The sequence below is a fragment of the Salvia splendens genome, chromosome 12, assembly GCF_004379255.2.
Source record: "Salvia splendens isolate huo1 chromosome 12, SspV2, whole genome shotgun sequence".
NCBI classification, from domain to species: Eukaryota; Viridiplantae; Streptophyta; class Magnoliopsida; order Lamiales; family Lamiaceae; genus Salvia; species Salvia splendens.
This window is the reverse complement of record NC_056043.1, coordinates 22,443,335-22,467,072: the sequence shown is the minus strand read 5'-3', so window position 1 is coordinate 22,467,072 and position 23,738 is coordinate 22,443,335. Positions and strand designations below refer to the sequence as shown.

The 23,738-nt window shown below is 38.8% G+C and overlaps 1 protein-coding gene and 1 non-coding gene across 5 annotated transcripts; both read right to left on the bottom strand.

Moving 5' to 3' along the window:
• Positions 1-11,035: 11,035 nt before the first annotated feature.
• Positions 11,036-11,143, bottom strand: LOC121759775. The gene has a single exon (XR_006041721.1). It is a non-coding gene; the product is annotated as a small nucleolar RNA R71 (small nucleolar RNA).
• A 4,700-nt stretch (positions 11,144-15,843) lies between these two features.
• Positions 15,844-17,839, bottom strand: LOC121758133. Of its 4 annotated transcripts, XR_006041346.1 has the most exons (7): positions 17,708-17,839; positions 17,488-17,544; positions 17,333-17,387; positions 17,185-17,229; positions 16,810-16,895; positions 16,281-16,378; positions 15,844-16,111 (listed from the first exon to the last, which is right to left on the bottom strand). XR_006041346.1 is itself a non-coding variant. In XM_042153562.1 (6 exons), the coding sequence occupies exons 2-6, from the start codon at positions 17,538-17,540 to the stop codon at positions 16,024-16,026; spliced, it is 339 nt and encodes a 112-aa protein (XP_042009496.1). In that variant the 5' UTR covers positions 17,541-17,544; positions 17,708-17,835; the 3' UTR covers positions 15,844-16,023. The 4 variants fall into 4 exon arrangements, 1 of the variants encoding a protein (XP_042009496.1); XR_006041345.1 differs by lacking the exon at positions 17,333-17,387 and having other exon boundaries at positions 17,708-17,837; XM_042153562.1 differs by lacking the exon at positions 16,810-16,895 and having other exon boundaries at positions 17,708-17,835.
• Positions 17,840-23,738: the final 5,899 nt, after the last annotated feature.

Sequence of the window (23,738 nt, the reverse complement as noted above, 5' to 3'; positions counted from 1 at the left end):
TGGGCTTTTCAAGCTTAGTGTAGCAACTCGAAGTGTTGCAAAGCCATTGGCTAATAATAATAAAGCATCTACTTCCTCTTACTTGACTGAGTGTTCAAATTTGTGGCATTGTAGATTGGGACATGTAAATTCAAAAGCCATTAAAAGATTAGTAAATTTAGATTTACTAAAGGCTAATGAATTGGATATCCAAGATAAATGTGAAATTTGTCTTGAAGCAAAAATGACTAAGTTGCCGTTTCACTCGGTTGAACGAAGCACAAAACCCCTTGAATTAATTCACACGGATGTATGTGATTTAAAGATGGTGCAAACTAGAGGTGGTAAAAAGTACTTTATCACTTTCATAGATGATTGCACAAGATATTGCTACATTTATCTTTTAAAAAGCAAAGATGAAGCAATAGAGGCGTTCAAAAATTATAAGAACGAAGTTGAGAATCAACTTGGTTGTAAAATCAAAATGATTCGAAGCGATAGAGGAGGCGAATATGTAGCCCCGTTTGAGGAGTTATGCAACGCAAGTGGTATAATTCATCAAACAACTGCTCCATATTCACCACAATCTAATGGTGTTGCAGAACGCAAGAATCGAACTCTAAAAGAGATGATGAATGCACTGCTACTCAGTTCAGGATTACCACATAACATGTGGGGGGAAGCTGTTTTGACAGCAAACTATATCTTGAATAAAATCCCTCTCAAAGGAAAAGATGTTACTCCTTATGAGTTGTGGAAGGGAAGGAAGCCATCCTACAAATACCTCAAAGTGTGGGGGTGTTTGGCAAAGGTGATGGTTCCTCCGCCCAAAGAAGTTACAATCGGACCTAAGACGGTTGATTGCATCTTCATTGGATATGCACTTAACAGTAGTGCATATCGATTTGTTGTTCACAAGTCTGAAATATCGACTATCACAGTAGGAACAACAATTGAGTCGAGGAATGCTGTATTTCTCGAAAATACCTTTCCTTGCAAAGATAAGGAAAAGGTATCAACCAATTCTGAGACAAGAATTGAAGAAGCCACTAGTTCTAAACAAGTGGAAGAAGAAGCCACTAGTTCTAAATCAACAGATGCGGAACCTGAATCGCGCAAGCGTGCAGGGCCCGATCCAAATGATACAGTACTAAGACGTGGTAATAGAGTCAGAACACCAAAAACTTTTGGTCCTGACTACATTGCTTTCATGTTGGATGAAGAACCAACATCGATAAAAGTAGCCTTTGCTGGCCCAGACGGGCTGCATTGGAGAGAAGCTGTTCAAAGCGAAATTGATTCAATTTTGCTAAACCACACATGGGTGTTGGTTGATTTGCCCGAAGGTGCTAAACCTTTAGGATGCAAATGGGTTCTTAAAAGAAAGTTTAAGGCCGATGGAACAGTTGATAAATATAAAGCCCGATTAGTAGTAAAGGGTTTTAAACAAAAAGAAGGACATGACTTCTTCGATACCTATTCACCTGTAACAAGGATTACATCTATATGAGTGCTTCTCGCTATTGCTGCATTGCACAATCTTGAGATTCATCAAATGGATGTAAAGACCGCGTTTCTAAATGGTGAACTAGAAGATGAAATCTATATGGAACAACCCGAAGGGTTTGTAGTACCTGGACAAGAGAAAAAGGTATGCAAGCTCGTGAAATCCCTATATGGATTGAAACAAGCGCCATTGCTATGGCACTTGAAGTTTGATAATGTGATGTTATCAAATGGGTTTAAAATCAACGAGTGCGAAAAATGTGTCTACATCAAGAGCACTAATAACGGTCATGTTATAGTGTGTCTCTACGTTGATGATATGTTAATCTTGGGTAGCAACACTCAAGTAATTAACGATACAAAGGCCATGTTAAAGAGAAACTTTGACATGAAAGACATGGGTCTAGCCGATGTAATTCTTGGAATGAAGATTCTAAGAACGAATGATGGAATCATCTTAACACAATCACATTATGTTGAGAAGATATTGAATAAATTCAAAGCCTATGATGGCGCGCCGGTTAAGACTCCAATTGAACTCGACGTTCACTTGAGCAAAAACAAAGGCGAGCCCGTTGCACAAGAAGAGTATGCACGGGTCATCGGGTGCATTATGTACTTGACTAATTGCACTCGACCTGACATTGCTTGTGCCGTGAACAAGTTAAGTCGTTACACGAGCAATCCAAGCAAAGAGCATTGGAGAGCTCTTGTGAGGGTTTTGAGATATTTAAAACACACTCAAAATCTTGGGCTACACTTCTCGAGATACCCCCCGGTACTTGAAGGGTACTGTGATGCCAATTGGATATCCGATAATAGAGACTCACTTTCAACAAGTGGATATGTCTTTACTATTGGGGGTGGTGCTGTATCGTGGAAATCCACAAAACAGACCTGTATAGCCCGATCAACAATGGAATCGGAGTTCATTGCCTTGGATAAGGCTGGTGAGGAAGCCGAGTGGCTTAAGAACTTCCTTGAAGACATTCCATGTTGGTCTAAGCCAGTGCCACCAGTGCTGATTCACTGCGATAGCCAAGCGGCTATTGGAAGGGCAAACAATGGTTTCTATAACGGTAAGTCTCGACATATACGTCGACGACATAACACCGTGAGACATTTGATCACAACAGGGGTGATTACAATTGACTATGTGAAGTCAATAGATAATCTAGCGGATCCGCTAACCAAAGGGTTAAACCGTGATCAAATGAATAAGTTGCTAGAGGGAATGGGTTTGAAATCCACAAACTAAAGAATTGTCATAGTGGTAACCCAACCATGATGACTGGAGATCCCAAGAACTTGGTTCAAAGGGACAACTAAGCTATGAGAGTTCATGAGAAACACTCAACTATATCTATTCCCTAGAGAGCAATAGAGTGTTGGAGAGCTTGCCTAGTGGTAAAGGCTAAGTCTATGACTTTTAATGGTTCTTAAGGATCTCAAAGAGATGGAATTCTCAAAGAGACCAAGTATGGCAAGGTACTTGACTAAGAATCACCTATGTAAGTGCGAAGTGTGGTCGCTTCATAAAAAAAATGCACTTATGAATCCAAAGTGGTGTCCAAGACCGCAATGGACACAAAACGTGAGAACGGATGAGGTTGAGGTGTTTAAGCGTTAACACCATTGTCTCGGTGCACGCCGTGGGGGATTAGTTCAAAGCATCGCGCTACTAAGCCGCCTGTGTATCCGATGGTATCGACTATGGAGGGTTCAAAGTCAACAACTACCTATCCTTATGCTTATATACCTCGCGAGGGTTGAGCTTGTGTCTGCATGCATATGCATTCGGCTATTTCCACTCATGTGGGGGATTGTAAAAATCATGGATTAAATATGCCCGGTCAATGGATTTTGACCAAATAATAAATGTGACGAGACATTTAATTTTGTGAAATTAAATGACATAGCGTCGATCTACATTTTACGTAGGTAAATGTAGTATATTCACTTCCTCAAATCCGATTTCCGGTGAGTGAGAAATAGTGGATTAAAGTTGGGCATAATTAGCTTTTAATTAAAGCTTAGAGATGGAGCTTAGGGAATAATTAACTAGTGTTAATTATCCCACATTGGAGGATTAACACATCTTTAATGTGTATAAATTAAGTGACTTTATGTTACTTAATAATTATAGTGGACCAAGATGGGTGAAAGAGCCCACACGCGCGCACACGCGCGCGCCGCCGCCGCCGCCCGCCCGCCCGAGCCCGAGCCCGTGCCCGTGCTCGTGCTCGCGCTCGCGGTCGCGGGCCGCGGGCCTCGGGCCCGATCCCGATCCCGATCCCGATCCCGATCTCGATCTCGATCTCGATCTCGATCTCGATCTCGATCTTGATCTTGGACTTGGACTTGGACTTGGATCTTGGATCTTGGCAATTGGTCTTTGGGCTTGGTGCTTGGCCCAAACTATTCTTTTTGGACCACCGCCGAGTCAGCAATCCAAGTGGCTTGACACGTCGTCAAGCGAGGCACAGTCACGGTTGCCACGTGAGAAATCCACACGCTCCACACACGGGTGGCACATTCCAGCCACACGCCTGTAACCGACGTCGGTTACGTTTTTGCCATGATGAGCCTTCAATGGCTGGTTGACCCTGCATGGTGGTTGGCCTATAAATAGGCTAGCCATACCACTGCATTAGGACACACACATCTACAAGCATCTGCATAAGCTCTCTCCCTCTCTCTGCATTGTCCTTCTGTCGAAGCTCTGCCCTCTCCTTCATCCAGTTCGCCGGAGCTCTACTGATTGCGGTGTTGCATCAATAGAGACGTAGCCGTTTTACCTTTGGGGACGACACGCCAAACCGAAGAGCACTACCGGGGCGTATCTCGTCTTGCGGGAAGAGGCCTCCTCGACTCGGCTTTCATACTGGTTTAGTTGTTTCGATTTCTATTGTAATTTCTTTAGTTCAGTTTCTCCTTTTCTTTCTTTTGGGTTGTATTACGCCCGGTTTTGTTATCTTGTAATCCCAGAAACCAACAGTATATATTTAATGCATACTAGTGAAATAAATCTTCGCTCAAGAGTTTCATTGAGGAAAAATCTAGTGTTTCATAACATTGGTGAAAGAAAATTGATTCCCATAATCTGAGCTCACCCTTAAACTTTCCCTTCTAAAGAAAGATAATAAGCAGAACAACCGAATGGGTTTGTGGGTATGAACTTGAATGCAACCGTTTCAATGTTGAAAATATGAATAAAGACAAATTATAGATATATATTTTATGTCAAAAAAATCAATAAAAGACAAATGGGGTTGTGGGTATGAACTTGAATGCATCTTTTTTAGTTTTGAAAATGAAAATGAATCATAATATTTTTGGTTACAATAAAATAAATTATACTCCTACTCCTTATGAGAAAAGGTCACTCCTTATGAGTTAGATTACACCTAATGTAAGATGATATTTCTTATTTGCAATTTCATCTACTTTGTCTAAACAAATGACCGTAAACATTACTCCCCTCGTCCAAATATAAGACCAGTTTTGATCGGACACGAGTTTTAAAAAATATAATAAAAAGTGAGTGGAAAATGTTAATTGAAGGTGGGTCCTACTTTTATTTATTAGTTTTATATTGAAATGTGAGTGAAATAAAGTTAGTGAAATGTGAGGTCCGTTACCAAAAGTAATAAAAACAAAGCAGATGGAACATTTATTAGTGGACGGATGAAAATGACAAAATGAGACATTATTAATTGACGGAGGAAGTAATATACTGAAGATAGAGAACACACCCTTAAATTTTGCTATAAAGAGAGATAGAGAACAAAACAATCAAATGAGTTTGCGGGTATGAACTTGAATGTGATTGCGTCTCTGTCGAAAATGTGGATACTTGCAAATATTTTACGTCAAAAAAATACTCTTTGTTAAAAAAAAATCATTTTTACCATTTTGGCTGTCCAAAATTAGACCAAATTCTAAATATGGAAAGTTTTAAATATTTAAATAGTAATACTAATAATGTAGACCTTACAATCAACTAACATTACGTCTCTCATATCTTTTTTTCTTTCTCTTACTTTATTAATTGCATACTAAAACCCGTGTCATACACAACTATATTTATTTTTTATGAAAGGAAATATCAGTAATAAATGACAAATAAGATTGTGGGTATGAACTTGAATGTAGCTTTTTATATTTTGAAAATGAATCATAATGTTTTTGTTATAATAAGGTCAGATCTAGTGATTTTTTATTACACCTAATATAACGTGATATTTCATATTTGCATTTTCATCTTCTTTTATCTAAACAACTTACCATGAACATTAAAATTTCACGTCACATTTGCACCTAATAAATATACACGTCACATTCATATGCACACCTACATTTACTCTTAAAATTTCCCTATAAAAAAAGATAAAGAGTAGAACAATCAATTCTCTTTTAGTATGAGCTTGAATGCAAGTATTTCACTGTCGAAAATGTGGTAATGACAAATTATAGATTTACTTTAACTCCACTGACATCATTAAAAACAAATCTGGTTGTGGGCATGAACTTGAATGCGCTGGAGTATTAATAATGACAAATTATAGATATGTTTTTTCAACAAATATCAATAAAAGACATACTTTTATTAAAAAATATCTTTTAAAGACACAAAAACAGAGGCTCAGTTATTAGTGTTTGGAAATTTTTATAAATAATAATAACTTTGGACGCAAAAGAAAGCGTCTCTAATATAAGTTAGGACACCAACAATAAAGACACTTTATGAAGCATTGATGGTATCGGTTGACACAACAAATTAGCGTTCTTAATAGCATTAAATAGTGTCATTATCCGATCTTTTTGTTATAGTGTATCTCTGTCAACAATAATAGTCTCATTTTTTTAATTTTGAGATGTCCATAAAAATAGTCTTATTTCAAAAATGGAAAATTTTTCTCATACTTTACCCACCTTTCTCTTTCTCGATTATTTTTTCTCCTCTCTCTCTCACTAACCAGTTTATCATTAAACTCGTATCGTCCACAAATGAGACTATTGTTCCTGTACGGAGGGAGCATTATGTTTTTGTATGAACTTTAATGCAGCTGTTTCACTCGCCAACTAAAACAATGTTATATTTTATCAAAATAGTACACAACCTTTGTCCTTAAAAAAATTTTGAAACGGCACAAGTTTTAATGCACAATTGGTAAAGTAAGAAAGAAAAATGGGGAAAGTAAGAAAGAGGAAAAGAAAAATGAGTAAAGTAAGAGATGAGAAGAGAAAAAGTAGTGTAAATAGTGTTAGTGGATTGTGGGGTCCACCTCCAAACACAGAAAGTTTAGAATGTTTCTATTTTTAAGGGACGATCAAAATGAAAATAGTTTTTATTTTTAAGGGACGAGGATAATAACAATAAGAAGAACAATGGTGCATACTTTTTTTAAATTTTTTTTTGTTATTGTTGAATTTTTTTGTAACACAAATATCCAAATCAGTTTAAAATGTATTCCCTCGGTCCCAGTTTAATTGAGATATTGCTTTAGACATAGTAAATTAGGTAGTGGTGTTTCAAAGTTTATTAATAGTATAGTACGAGAGATAATAAAGGAAGAAAGATAAAGAGAGAATAAAGTAAGAATAAGAATAAAGTATGAGATGAGATAAAATAAGAGATAAGAGGATAAAGTTGAAGAGATGATTGTGTTAATTATTATCAAAAGAGAAAACGGCTTATATAGGTTGGGATGTACCGAAAGGGAAAACGTCCCCCCTTAAGTTGGGACAGAAGGAGTAGATGACTTCTTTGTTCAATTAATTATTATTTTCATGAATTTAATCAACGATAGGGATAAAAAGATATACGAACCAGTACAAAACATGATTTTTTAGTTTGTATCTCGCATGTGGTTACAAGATAGTTGAGGTATTCTAACAGGGTTAATACATTTAAATGAACTTTAGTCAAATTTTGGTCTATCTTATATAGTTTAAAATCTAAATATAAAAAATATTAATTTTTCTTAATTGTCTTTTTTATATTCCATCTGTCCCATAAAAATAGACACTTTTTCATTTTAGTCTGTCCCATAAAAATAATCTACTTGAATTTATAATAACTTATTTTTCTCTAATGAGGCGAGTCTCATTCTCATCTAACAGTACTTCAAATACTCTTTTTTTTCTATCTCTCTCTTACTTTACCAATTATGCATTAAAATCTATCCATCCAAAAGTGTCACGACCGCATTTTGCTAAGGATAGCGAAAGCGGGTAAACCGCGACTAATGAGGAGGATTAAAGAAGCGGGGAAAGAAAAGGGGAAGAACTTGAGAATTTGCACAAATGCCAAGTCGATTGATACCATAGAATAGAAGCCAAGTATTCAATTACAAGGTCTTAGAGTAAACATCTCAACAATAAATCAGAGTTCGATGATGAGATTCTGAAATTCTCACTTCACAAACGCACAACGAAATAAGTCCTTACTAAACGACTTCGTGTATGAAGACACAAATTGTGGGAAGAACCACTTGATTATTTAATAACATCGACACCGATCAGTACTCCTTCTCTTGACATTCAACTTGCACATTTATAAATACATGCAAGGCTGAGTACAGGAGTACTTAGTGGACACATGCCGAAAAGTAAAACGTACATTTTATATAGTTGTCATCCATCAACAGTATCACACGGGGGTTTTTCTTAAAAGACCCGAGCATACTAAATTCTTTTGTGATCTTAAAAGTCTGACTGCAGTCTAGGTTCTTCAAAACCTCATACCATATCTGAGAATCGTGTACCGTGATGGTGGCCACCTTCAGCGGACACCATAGCTGAACAACCTTGGATGGCTCACAGCCCTCGCGCGCATTATTCCGAACAGGATTTGCGGTCCCATTAGAAACCGAATTCGTTACATAGCTTTGGCGTCGCCAAAACCCAAGGCATATAGCCCCAACAGATAGGCCTCAACAACAAACATTTTATGGCATGACAACAACTTGAAAATAATCACTACTCCATTTTGAGAAAAGATGGTATTTCATAATTTCACAAGTATTTGTTTTATATCCACACTAGTGTGCTGAATATTAAAAGAAGTCCACCTGCTATGCTTATTCCTCAACTCAATTACTTGCTTTGGCCTCACTTACCTTTGAGCAATTTATCCTTTGAAAATAAATAGCACAGCACCCTAATTAGTACTTGACTATTTCTCTTGAGAAAAGAATGCATGCTTCATATTGGATAGTACCTATATCTTAGTCTCGTTTTATAGGATTTTCTTAATCCTACCTCGGGCTTCACTACTCTGCAGAGTTTATTGATGCGAATCAAATTGTATATTTTTATTCCCCTAACTTTACATGATTTATATAGTTTGATGCTTGCAAAAGTATGTTGTATGGTGTAGGAAAAGGAATGAACAGTGAAAAGAAACAAGGAATGAAGCTCGGGTGGTGAAAAAGTTGTGCAAAATTCCCAAGTTGATAGATTGGCCAGAAAGTGCTCAAAATAAGGCACCCGGCCGGGTGTATTTTATGCCTAATAAATCCACCACCCGGCCGGGTGTGATGTTTAGAACACAAAAATTCCAGCAAGTTCTCAAAAGTGGCCACCCGGCCGGGTGAATTTTAAGCTACAAAAATATACCCGGCGGGGCAGTTGATTTGAACTGCAAATTGGCAGTTTCAAGCTGCAGTTTCTTTTCCCAAGGGAAGAGAAGTGATGGGAGAGAGAAAAAGGGCTGTAGAAGAAAAGAAGAGAGAGGTGAAAAGCTGGGAAAAAAGGTGACAAGGGGGACAGAGGAATTGATTAAAAAATTGAGAGAGAAAGTGACGTTTTTGGGGAGAAGAATTGTTAATTCTTCAAGCTTACTCCATGAATCAAAGGGTTCTTCTTACATTGTCAATTGCTCCTAGTTTAATTATGCTTGGCTAAAAATCTTGTGTTGCTCCAAACATGTAATCGGATAATTTATTCATGTGATTTATGTTATATTCTTCTTTATCTTATGATCGTCTTTACCACAAGTTAGTGTTTGAATCTATTGCTTATGGTGCACCTTTTGTAGTAGATCTTTAGGCTTATTTGAATGTCTCTTTAACTTTGAATAAGTTGGATCATTGTGGTAATTAATTATCAATTAGATTTGTTCAAATGATAATTTGATAATGGATTTTATGTGCTAATAGTAGTTGATCTCTGATTCTCGCGCATCCGTAGGATTCTTAGATTAACGAAGATAAGTTTTTAGAATATGTGTTCAACTATTCTTGAACTTTTGTATGTCAAACATGTTCAGTGCTAGCATCAAGGATTGATTTCATAGTCCCGTAAGTCATAAGATAAAGTTGGATATAAGAATAAATCATTGTTTTATCCATGAGTCTTTGGAGTAACATGTTCTTCTCTTAAATCGTCTTACTTGTTTTAGTTCGTCTATTTGTTTTTGCATAATATAGAAATCAAAATCTTCATATCAAAATCCTCTTTAGTATGTGTTTTCTATGTTTTAGAGTTAAATAATCTTTCCTTCCCTGTGGATCGACACCTTAAATTACTACACACGAAGATGTAATCTTGCAGTGAAGTGGTAATATTTGGGTTAATTAATTGAACTTGAGTGCAAAATTATCTTATTGTAATAAACCTAAAATTACACATCAAGTTTTGGCGCCGTTGCCGGGGAAGGCAATAGATTGTTTAACTTCTATCTTGTGTTTTGTGTTTTATTTGATCTTTCTTTTTATTTTGAAGGTACTTACTTCGTCTTCTTAGGAGGTGATAGCCATCTACCACGTCTGGACTTGAAGACGAAGGAGTATATTTTTTAGGTGATATTTTTTCTAACTCTTAGTTTAGGTAGTTTAGTTTTCACTTAAGCACACACTTTTTATAGAACTTACCCCGAAGTTGTCGAGAGGTCTCGCTTTCGGTAATAGGGAAATATATTGTGCTTGTGCTTGGTGTATTTTCTGTTGCGCAGGTTATAAAAAATATAAAAAGAGTGAATGCACATGCGATCATAGGGTACACCACCGTTTGGATTACTCTGTTATCAACGAAGGAGAGGATTTAGAGGTTCAGCGTTTGAGATTTATCCGGACTATCCGAGTCCAATCAGAAGTAACCAACTCTTTAGGTTAAGTGAAGAAAGGGAGGATTGTCAAGAGTCAGACGTTGAATCAATGGCAGACAACAACAATGAGATTCCACCACCCGTGGGAAGGTTTGGTGACACTCTTAGATCGAGAATTGAGCACCCGAGGGAGTTTGCCTACGCGAATGATAAAGTCAACATTCCACCTCACTATATTAGTTTGGTGAATGGAGGAAATCTTTTCCATGGGCGGGATGATGAAGATCCGGTGAGCCACCTAAATATTTTTTATGAATTGACTAACTCTCATAGACCTCCAAATGTGGAGCATCATTGGATTAAGAGGGCATTATTTCCGTTGTCATTGAGGGAGAAAGCAAGAGCGTGGTATGACTCATTACCGGGCTACAACATAGCAACATTTCAAGAGTTGAAGTCGTTGTTTCTTTTGGAATACAACTCTCCAATGAAGATCGAGAACTTGAGAGAGGAGATCACTTCTTTCCGACATAAATATGATGAGTCCTTTGCAGAAGCATGGAAGAGATTCACAGAAATGCTAAGGAAATGCCCAAGTCATGGTTTAGCTCCGGGGCATGACCTTTTGAAATTCTACAAGGGGCTCAATAATGAAGGCACGGGATTAGTCACTGCAGGCTCAAATGGGAACTTAGATGATCTAACTCATGATGAGGTGAGAGCCTTATTCCAAAGATTGGCGAATAATCAGAGAAATTGGCATAATCCAAGAAGAGCGGCTGAGAAGGCAGGAGATACATTTGGTGCTACTAAGGATGCTGAAAGAGTGACAGCAATAGAGGCTCAATTGGCGGATATAAGCACCCAAATGTCTTCAATGACAAAAGCAGTGAAATCTCCTCAACTGACTCCTTAACCTCCAGCAGTGGCTGTTATGAAGTGTGGGTTGTGCCAAGGTGGACATCATACTGATCAATGTCCAAGTCTTCAAGGACCACCAGTCGAGGACGTGAACTACATTGGTAACAATCGTCAAGGGTTCAACCAAGGCAATCAATACAACAATCAGCTGAATTGGAGGCCTCAACAAACAAACTGGAATCAAGCTGGTCCTAGCAACAATACGGGTACTCAATGGAGGAACAACACTCAACCCCCAGGTTTTGAGAAGAAGTCATCAGTTGATGATCAATTGGGACAGATTCTCTCTTTTATGACTAAAAGTCAAAAGGAGATGAGAACTTCAAAGAGAAGACGGTGGAAAAGTTTGGGCAGATAGAGGCTACAATGAGGAATCTTGAGACTCAAATTGGACAGCTTGCTACAGCATCGCATACAAGAATTCCTAATACCATCTCGAGTAATACAGTGCCCAATCCTAGAGGCAATGAACAGTGCAAGGTAGTGACTTTGAGAAATGGTCGTGAGTTGGATTCGACACCATTAATGGACGGCCAAGGTACTTCCGGCATCTCACACGCAGGGGCGGATGAGATGTTAGGCTTGCATTCCTCACACGCAGGGGCGGACGAGGCATGTAAGGAAAGTCCCGCGTTGGTGCATGGGGCCCAACATGGTTAAGAACAGGCTGCATCCGGGAGCAAGGAACATGGTGAAGAATCCGATGCAAGTGGAAAGTTTTCAGCGGAAGAGAAAGGCAAGAAGATAGTGGAAATGGAATCAAAGAGAAAAATGACGACAAGTCCGGCACAAGATCCCAAGAGCAAGTTCAACTTCCCCGATCATATTCCTCCTCCACCATATCCACCTAAGAGGAAGAAGAGAGTTCCAAAAGAGAAAAGTTTCGAGTGGATGATGAATGTGATCCGCAAAGTGAATGTGAATGTTTCATTAGTGGATCTCTTCACTAATTTTTCCAAGTTCTCCAAGTTCTTCAAGGACATGATGGCAAACAATGAGAAACTACAAGACGAGGGGATAGTGGCTTTGAGCATGAATTGCTCACAATTGATTTCAGGGATGATGCCAATGAAAAAGAGGGACCCCGGAAGTTGTGTGATTCCATGCGAGATCGGCAATACATCTTCACAAAATGCTTACTAGATCAAGGATCGGGAATCTCACTTATGGCATTGAAAACTGCACGTGCAATTGGACTAGAGGATAGAATGGAGCCTATTGACATTATTTACCCCGAAGAATATTCTCGATGCTTCGTCGGGTGTGTGATTTGTTTTTATCACATTTAGAGCTGCCTTCTGTTACACCAAGAGAAACATAAACAAATAAAAGTTAATTTACAAAATAATGTTAGAAATTTATTGGTGATGAAAAGCACAAACCCTTTCAAGCTCAGATGCGCTCAAGGTTTTCGGTTCGTCGCCGTCAAGCAATGAATAATCAACGGGGGCTGTTTGTTTGTCCATTTTTGTCGAAAAAGTACAATGAAGTTAATCGAGGTGAGGATGATAGATGTGTGTGTTGATTTAATTTAAGATATAATTTCATTATTTATAGAGAGATGAATAAATGTGGCCAAAAATATGCAGTTACGCCTGTCAATATCCATGGTGATGGTTGAGGGTTGGGATCATATTTCTTAGCTCAACACTGTTTTTATTTACCTTCCATTTTTCTATTTATTGTGTGTATAATCAAATTAACTTGAGTTTGCCACTAATATAAATGTAGATAGACATGATTTGAAAAAAATTATTATTTAATTCAAAATTGCATTTATTGCAGATTAAATATGTGATTTTTCTAGGTTAATGAATTATACAGTACATAAATACAAGCTTCATAAAAAATTGTTTATGTAATAAAAATAAGAGTAGTGATAAAGCAAGCTAATATATAAAAATGTTAATTAATAAAAAGCAGAGGAGTGATAAAATTACATAATAACTACTCCATATACAAAATTGGGGCAATTTAGTCTTCTTTATAATTTCTAAAATCAGATATTGGTTTATTTAAGTAAAATTAACATTTTTTAAAAATAATTAATTTAAAAACATATCTATAGTAGAAAAAATGATATTATATCTATTCAATTTAAGTATATTTATCTTTTCACTAAAAAAACACTTGGTCACATACCTTGCAATCTGAGAAATTGATATGCGAGGCAACTCGTTTCTTTTCTGTCGTATTTTCTCCTTCATTCTGACTAATAACTATGGTTACGCATACAAAACTATATCATGCCCAGTGAAGGTTGGCAAAAAAATGGAAAAAATTTTGTTTCCTTTAGTATCTCATTCAATGCTGAAAAAAATGTTTTCAATTAAAGAATCGCAAAACACAACGACGAACAATTTCAATTGAAAAACCTAAAACACCGTGTTTTAGGTTATTTAGTGAAATCATTCTTCCCGGCATTGAATGGAATGCTTCAAAGATGAACTTTCCGATTTTTTGTCGCAAGATTTAGACGAGAGGTTGGCCTAAAAAAGGGGTCGGAAAGAATCAGTGGGTGAGTGTAATGTGATGGAGTGTTCGAATTTATAGAGTTCAAGCGATGAAACGTGGCAAGAAAAATGAGTACTTAAGTACACGCGTGTAGTTAAAGCATACGCGTGTCAATATGCATGGTTGGACAATATGAGTCTCAGTTCATAATTAATATAAATGGTAAAGAAGCCACACATTCATCTAACTCAATCCACTCACAAATTATTTAAAATTTATATATATATATATATATATATATATTAGGGTTGTGATCAATTGAGATTTTTTAGCCTAATTGAGAATTGAGATGCATTATTAGCCACTCATTTTTATTAAATGAGTGGTCCAGAATTTACCACATGGAAAATATTTTTACATTAATTAATTGTGAAAGGGCAGAATGGTAATTTCATCATACATTTTATTTAATAAATATTTTTTTATTTTTTTAAAAAAAATTAAATTTTTTTTTCGTTTTTTTATTTTTTTTATTTTTTTTGTCAACTACATATACAATTCATGTCAACTACACACATATAATGTCAACTACATATACAATTCATATCAACTGCACATATATAATGTCAACTACATATATGATTCATATCACCTATACACATATAATGTCAACTATAAGCTGTTGACATTTGATGTGCAGGCTATTGACATTTGATGTGCAGGGCTATTGACATTTGATGTGCAGGCTACACATCGTAGTTGACATCGCGTGAAAATTAAAAAAATTAAAAAAATTAAAAAAAATTTAAAATTTTTTTTAAAAAAATTTTAAAAAAATAAAAAAAATAATTTTTTTTTTAGTTGTTGACATTTTAATACGAGTTGTTGACATTTGATATTCTGGCTATTGAAATGAAATGACGATAATACCCTTAGTTGATATAATCTACTTGTAGTTGACATTTCAAAATGAGTGGCTGAAAATGCATCTCAATTCTCAATTAAGCTAAAAAATCTCAACCTAACAAGACCCTATATATATATAGGTGGGACTCATATTCCACTAACTTTCTTCCATCCACTTTTTTTAACATTTCGTAAAACTCATGACGGAAAGAAATGAGACTCTTATTCGCAGACGGAGAGAGAGTAGTTGTTAAGAGAAACTCTATAATGAGAAAGACATTAGAGTATTTATGTTAATCTGAAGTTACTGCTATCAGTGTGCTTGGGGATTTGCTTCCTGCAATTTTTCCTAGTAGGATTGTGGCTTCTCTGCACGTCAGCTGGCCAAAGCTGTGGAAGTTCCATTCCATTAGTAAATGATTCTATCTACATGATTGGAAAGCATCTCCATGATAAGTGTTGCATGATTCTATTTCTAGCAATGTGGATTAACGGCTTTTTGTGCAGCGTAGAGGAGTGAGTTCCGTTGGTTGGGGACTGTATGTTCGTATAGCGAGAAAAGGTTTGGGAGTGTGACTGTGCGAGGATGATTACTTTCTCCGTCCTTGTTATTTGAAGCACTTCTTTTCAATATGGAGTTTAAGATAATTGTGTTTAGTTAACTAAATGGAGATAAAATAAAATAAAATAGAATAGAATAGAAAAGAGAATATGGAGTAAATTAAGATAATAAAGCTTGTAGTTATATTTTTTTACTTTCTTTCGTATCTTGTATACCTGAATCTAAGGAATAAAGATTGATACCACTTGTTCCGAGGAAATAAGATCCTTATTAATCGAACCACATAAATCTTCCTTGCATTATGTGTTCTTTTGATTGTTATCTTTCAACGTTTACCTCAACAGATTCTAATGAACATACCAACTAAACTGCAACTCTATAATCGTTTTAGTGAGATTGTTAACATAAAATATATACTACAACTCTATAATTGTTTTTCATTATTCTACCAATATGACAGATATGAAAAAGGAATAATCAAATTTACTAGTATTTCATATAGTAGGCCATAACAAGTCAAAGAAAACCTTTTCCACATCTCAAGATGTAATGTTTTTTTCTCACTAAAGAAATCAAATCAAACATAAAAGCAGATCCCAAAGGCAAGCCGCCATGAACTTTAAGAGCATAGCACACTTGAGATTCAGCTCCCGTCAGTGCTTTTATTGAATTTTCGCCCGGACAAGTTTTCAGACTCGTATATCATATGGTTGATCAGTCCTCTTGCCGCACTGTTGTACAACAAACAACATAAGCAAGCCTCGATAGAGGATGACAAGTGCAGCATAAACTTGAACATCTTATCAAAGAGCCTCAAGCCAGTTGATGTAGTGTTAATTGAATGATGGTAATAACTAATAACTTTGAATGATCCAAAAATAAAGAGAAAATGGGACTCACTCATCCTTCATCCTTTGAATCTTATCTGGATCCGTCTCATGCATGTTCTTCTTCAACTGCTCTCTCACCATGGTAATTAGCAGTTCAGTGTTGAATTTCTGCATTCCAATAGTTAAGAGGAGAATGATTCGTTCGCATTTTTTGTTCATGAAAGAAACGCTGCTGAAGAAATACAATCTCAATTTGAAATAGTAGAATCTGTTAGCTTCAAATTAACTATAAGGCATTTTCTAATTTGCTTGATTCAGTTTGTAACTGAGATATAGATATCTTTCATTTCTCTTGTTACTACTCCCTATACAATATTTCTATCTACTTCAAGCAGTTTTTTAAAAAGTCAAGACTGAAATAAATGTGGCAATCTGCTAGACCTGTCCTCTCGAATAATCAAAATAAATTACATGGATGCATTGTTGTTTGTTATAAGCATGTTGTAGCTGCATTGCTGCAATAAACGGTCCTCAACATTTGAATGCTCAGAAATAAACAAAGCCATAACAGAAACGGTAAAAATTTTGTTCCTATTTACCTGCTAAAGACATAGCTGTTCACTCAGGGAAAATCAAGATTCGAGAGGTGGTGGGATATTTGCTACGCTACAGTAACCTATCCAACCTGATTAAACAAACCCCTCATGAGGCATTCCAAATTTCCAATACGAAGCCAAACGAGTCAAATGTTCAGTAATCTATCTCTTAGTCAGGCTAGCCTTATGTATGAATATAAATCCATAGCTTAATATACACAATTGAATGTGGCAGGAAGTTGATCATCAATTATCTACAATCCCAAAACTCTCACACCTTATGTGTTATGCATTGTATGAATAGTATTGAGAGACAAAAACAAATTCAGCTCATCAAACAATCATGCATATTCGTCAATTTCCATAAAAGTATAATACCTTTTGCCCAATATACTTAGCTCGCCTTAGGCATTCGCGATAAAGCTGCATATCAAAATTACAAGATAAGTTGCATAATAAAACTCAAATGAATTGGTAAGGCTGCAATTGGAGAGGGGTCAGAAAATCATACTAATTTTCTACTTACCATTGCTTCATTTATACAACAAAATAGAACTGGAATTGTTGACTTTTTGATGTTTCTAATTCATAATTAAAAACACTCTGTTTCAGCATGAAAGTTCATACATATTACGGCTGAACAATTAAGAGAAAAAAATTCAGATTGAGAAATGCTCTGACCTGATGGCATTGTTGGCAAGCTCAGGAGGTAATGCTGTTTGCAAAGACGGCATTTTTCTGCAAAACGTTTAAATAACAAAACAATTGGCAAAAAAATCGGTATAAAGAGTGCACAAGTTTTGCTGAACAAACCGGATCGAGAAATGAGTTACCAAACCATAAAAATAGTCAGTGAATACCACGAATTTTAAATCGGGGATGATTTGGAGAATCGAATTACCTTTACGCTGGAGGCAATAGAGAGGGGAGGGCTGCAGGGACAGTGGTGGGGGAATAATTAGAGTTTTTAAGAGTTATTAATGTCTAATGACCAAGTGTTGCGATATGTCCTCGTTGTAAGGACTTAAATTAAGTATGAATATTATTTGAACATAGTTGTCCTAGATGAGCATCCACACCGGCGCTCTTCCGCAAGAGTAGCTGCATGCCGACGGCACGGCGAGAGCCGTGCTCAGTGCTGCATTCTTGCCGTCGGCACAACTGTGCTCGATAGCAAGAGTACCGCCGTGCCGACGGCAAGAGCACGAGCAACCGACGTGACATGCTCTCTGATTGGCCGTTGGTTTATCATTTTTTTTAAATAAAAAAATCTGAAAAATTCAGATTTAATAAAAAAAATATTTTCTCACTTCCCAATAAAATATATCCATTTTTTCCACACTTTTAATTTATTTTTTTTCATTATTTTTACCCCAAAATTCATACTTTCATCTATAAATACCCTCATTTCAAACACAAAAAATCATACTACACCAAACAACTATCTCAACCTCAATTTTTAGGATTTTAATTATGTATTAATTTTTAATTTTTAGGATTTAAATTATGTAAATTTTTAATTTTAGGATTTTACTTATGTAATTTTTTAATTCTTTAGTAATTTGTAATAGTATTTCGAGTATTTTTAATGCATTTTAATATTGTGAAAATGTTTTTAGCAATTGAGGTATTTAAATTGAATAATAGAATGGTGGGACCCTTGAGCACGCTCTTACAGAATAGCATGAATGTGGGAGTTGTGCTCTAGCGGAAGAGGTGAGAGTAAAAAATGAATAAAAATGACCATGTGTTGCGATATGTCCTCGATTGTAAGGACTTAAATTAAGTATGAATATTATTTGAACATAGTTGTCCTAGATGAGCATCCGCATCGGTGCTCTTCCGCAAGAGCAGCTGCATGCCGACGGCACGGCGAGAGTCGTGCTCAGCGCTGCATTCTTGTCGTCGGCACAACTGTGCTCGATAGCAAGAGTACCGCCGTGCCGACGGCAAGAGCACGAGCAGCCGACGTGGCATGCTCTCTGATTGGCCGTTGGTTTATCATTTTTTTTAAATAAAAAAATCTGAAAAATTCAGATTTAATAAAAAAAATATTTTCTCACTTCCCAATAAAATATATCCATTTTTTCCACACTTTTAATTTATTTTTTTCATTATTTTTATCCCAAAATTCATACTTTCATCTATAAATACCTTCATTTCAACACAAAAAATCATACTACACCAAACAACTATCTCAACCTCAATTTTTAGGATTTTAATTATGTATTAATTTTTTATTTTTAGGATTTAAATTATGTAAATTTTTAATTTTTAGGATTTTAATTATATAATTTTTTAATTCTTTAGTAATTTGTAATAGTATTTCGGGTATTTTTAATGCATTTTAATATTGTGAAAATGTTTTTAGCAATTGAGGTATTTAAATTGAATAATAGAATGGTGGGACCCTTGAGCACGCTCTTACAGAATAGCATGAATGTGGAAGTTGTGCTCTAGCGGAAGAGCTGAGAGTAAAAAATGAATAAAAATGGGTTCGGCCCCACATCCATGCTTTTACCTAAGGGCATGGATGTGGATGCTCCAAGGAACCTAAGTATATTACAAGTAATTGATTGGTTTTCGTTTTCTAATTGTTGATTTCCATTTTAGTTAAAAAACATACTCCCTCCGTCCAAGATAAGCGACTCGCATTCATTTTTGGGACGTCCCAAGATAAGTGAGTCATTTCCTTTTTTGGTATTTCTCTCTCTTACTTTTTCTCTCTATTTTATTAATTCTCTTACTTTATTCACTTTCCATTTTACTAACAAAACATCAATTTCTTAAATCCCATGCCGAAAAATTTGTGCTCACTTATCTTAGGACGGAGGGAGTATTTTGATACGAGACATTGCCATATCTTCCCATATCTTCCATATCTTTTATTTAGTTATCTTTTTTATTCATAGTATCTTTTCCATATCTTTGTTTTCTTATTCAATAAGTTAGGGTAGTAGTATTCTAGTATTATAAATAGGAGAGGATGTTATCATTTTAATCAATGAATGAATATATTATTTTGGCCAAACGCTTTGCTATATGCTTTGAATCTATAATTCCCTACGCTACCTGCTGTCCGACGGAATCTCTCCGAGCACAGCCGGAACGTATATCTGATCTGTAGTCGTTGCCCGACGGGTCGGAACCCGCGCACAACCGCCCAGATCCTTATCCTTGCCGCCCACACGGGCGCCGGATTTATCTCTTCATAGTTGTTCTCCGTTCTACCAAACGTTAGGGATTTAGGTCCTTAACAACTGGTGCTTTCATCCAGCTCTCACCCTCCCACCATCTCGAATCAACGCTACACCGCTGCCCGATGGAAAACATTCCGCGCACAACAACTGCTTTGGTTGTCGAGCCCAGCCTGTCCGCCGAGCTCTAGCCGTTGGACAACCTTACTTCTCCAACGCCTGACGGGAAGGATTCCCGTGCGCCGCGTCGAAGTGATCTCATCCTCCGAGTTCTATTATCATGTCCTACAACTATCATCGCCAATTCGACCACAACCATGTGTCACGCAGCTACGCCGGAGTTGGGCGCAGTGCACAATACATCCTGGATCGGCAGCAGCTATCCCGACCGCCTCACCGAATGGAGTCGGTCTAGACCTGCCGCCCCACCAATTGGGATCCTCCCAGTAACCGAAGACTCATGGATTTCCAACCCTATGATCCACCACAACCACACATCTTCGAGAACCGCCTTCTCGACTCGAGATGCCACATCAACACACCTACAGGCAGCCACCACACAACACCAATATGGAGCGTTATGAACAATTAATCGACCTATTGGATGCCGCTACCTCCAGGTTGGAATCACGTTTTGAAGAAATTGATCGACGTTTGACAAAATTGCAAGCGTCAAGAGCAGCGTATAGACCACCGCCCAGGCATCGTCCAACCTACTGGGATCCGCCATTCCGAACGCAAGGTCATCGTGTTGAAGAGATTCGCGCTCCTCCGCTGTCGGAGCCACCGCCACAGTACACGCCTTTACCGTTTCAACAACCGACGCTTGTGCATACCCGCATGCCTACTTATTGGGACACTCCCGACCAGTGCCAATCACGGGGAAATGCGACCCATGAACAGCCCTATGGTGTGCCCCCTTATGAACAGCTGTCGCCAACACCGCGACAATATTCTTGTTGGGACCCATCAGGACAGCACACAACGGAAGCCGCTGATTCCCGACACGTCTTATATTCTGTTGAGGCAACTGTTTCTGGAGGAAAATGAACCAATGTGACAATGTGACTGGTATTAGGCCATATTTGACGTCGTATGGGGAGACGGGTGTTAATAAGGAAGTGGATCACAAAAGACAGCCCATTACATGTTCGAAGATTGATCACGCAGATGACAATGACATTAGAGCAACAACAAAGGAGCCAGTAGATGAGGTGGGTAGAACTCTTTTCTTTGGGAAGACTCTTGGAGATGAGCCCAAAGCAATCGGGTCGTTGGATTTAAACCATACACCCGGGGACCAATTAAACGAGTTTCCAGGCCTACCACGTGCGAGACTCAAGATAGAGGACGAGCCTTTCAATGAGGAGGAAAATTATGACCATTCTGTTGTCCCGCAGCAACCTTCGTTGCCTGTTGCTATCTCATGCTTAATGACAAGGATTGTGGCGAGAATTGGATTTGCTATGGGAAGTGTATTGTTGAGAAAATTTTCCAAGGATTCACTTTATGTTGATAAAAGGAAATTTACATGTGATTCGGTAGTTGATGACAATGGATCTGCATTGGCTCGAATACAGCAACCGTGCACATTTACATTTGATCCCGGAGGAGATAAATCGCCAAAGCTTCTTCTTTCAACTCTTCGTTGCTTCGTGGTTCACACCTTGAGGACAAGGTGGATTTTAACCGTGGGGGAGTTGATACGAGACATTGCCATATCTTCCCATATCTTTTATTTAGTTATCTTTTTGATTCATAGTATCTTTTCCATATCTTTGTTTTCTTATTCAATAAGTTAGGGTAGTAGTATTCTAGTATTATAAATAGGAGAGGATGTTATCATTTTAATCAATGAATGCATATACTCCCTCCGTCCCGGGCTACTCGCTCATTTCCTTTTCGGCTCGGAGATTAAGAAATGAGTGTATAGGAAAGTAAAAAATGACGGCTGTAGGTGAAATTTTTTACTAAAAATGGAAAGAGTGCAAGTAACTTGGGACGCCCAAAAAGGAAATAAGTGCGAGTAGTGCGGGACGGAGGGAGTATTATTTTGGCCAAACGCCTTGCGATATGCTTTGAATTTCGGCGAGGGAACGTCGATTTCCTAGCGCTCGCCGATCTGCTCGCCGCTATTGCAGCCTCCCGATCGGCGAGGAACTGGCGATCCAAATTTTTTTTTAATTTTCGAAACACTATATATACGCGATTTGCGCGACATTTTCATTCGCACCACTTGTTTTAACGAGTACTCTCTCTATCTTAATTTCTGTACAAGATCAACAACGTGAAACTCAACAACGAGCCAAATTCAGGGTCAAGCTGGTCGCAAACTCCCACGGTCCCCGTGGGAGGTGGATGGAATCAGATGCCCGGGTACTACAACAACATGTACCCTTGGCAGCAGATGATGCCCGGGATGACATCTGGTGGTGGTATGCCGGGACGGCAGGGGACGCCGGGGGGTCAGGGGGGACCGGGGATGCATCCCGAGATGACGATGATGCCGGGGGTCAGGGGGACCGGGGATGGATCCCGGGATGCCGATGATGTCGGGGTGGGCACCCGGGATGCAAGCGACGCCGGGGTACCCGGCGATGCAGGGGACGCCGGGGATGGCGGGGATGCAGGGGACGCAGGGTACACCGTGGGGGCAGGGGACGCCAGGGGGCTCTGACGTCTATCGCCCCAGCTTTGATTTTGGTACTGATGCTTCGCACACATTGACCTAAGCGGAGACACAGTTCGAGGGGATTGATACCTTCTCCTTAGATGAGTTGGGTATAGATCTCGGGGCACCGGACACTCCCGTGGGGCGGGGTCGGGGCGCGCCCAAGAAGAAGAAGGGGAAGAAGGTGGTCGGCGAGTCGTCGCAGCCGGAGGTACGGAGGAAGTGGACAGACGCGGAGAACGTCGCGCTGTCCAACGCCTGGGTTTGTGTTTGCGATGACCCCCTCGCCTCGAACAATCAGAGGATCGTTAACTTGTGGGCTAAAATAGCAGCAGCCTACCAGGCATTTTGCCCAGAGGGGAGGCCACGCAGCGGGGAGGAGTGCCGGAAGGGGTGGGACCGAACCCGGTCTGGGGTCTCCCGATTTTCGGGCTTGTACACCAACGCCCCCCGAATGAAGTCCAGTGGCCAAACTGACAACGACTGCAGGAGGCTGGCGGAGAAAGAGTTCCCCCAGCCCGGGCTTTACAAGGACTTCAACTACTGGAACTGCTACGATGTGCTAATGGACTCCGAGAAGTTTCGGGCAGGTGTCGACGCGGGCTGGCCGAAGAAGCAGCGCCTGAACTATTCAGGTGATTACGCCGGAGGTAGCAGCGGCGGTTCCCACGAACTCCCCGAAGATGCTCAGGAGACCCGTCCCCTCCCTCGTTTACTCGCCGCACTCGCCCGGTTGGTCAAAGACGGGCGCAACGCACTCGCCAGAGGTCCCAGCAGGTCCAGTCGGCATCCCACCTGTTGGCAGCTCGACAGCCGACCTCGTCTTCTTGGCGCGTCAACAAGTGCGGGCTCAGATGATCAAGGTCATAGATCAATGGAAGAATGCAACTGACCCTGAGGAGAAGAGTTTTTTTCACGCCGTGCTCGTGAGTATGCGACAGTATTTGAATCCCGGCGCGGCACAGGTCGGGGGCTCTGACGCGGGCTCAGATGCCGCAGATTTGGGGGTCCCGGATAGCGGCGACGACGGTGAGGAGTGAGGCGGCGGCGGAGGGGTGTGCCCG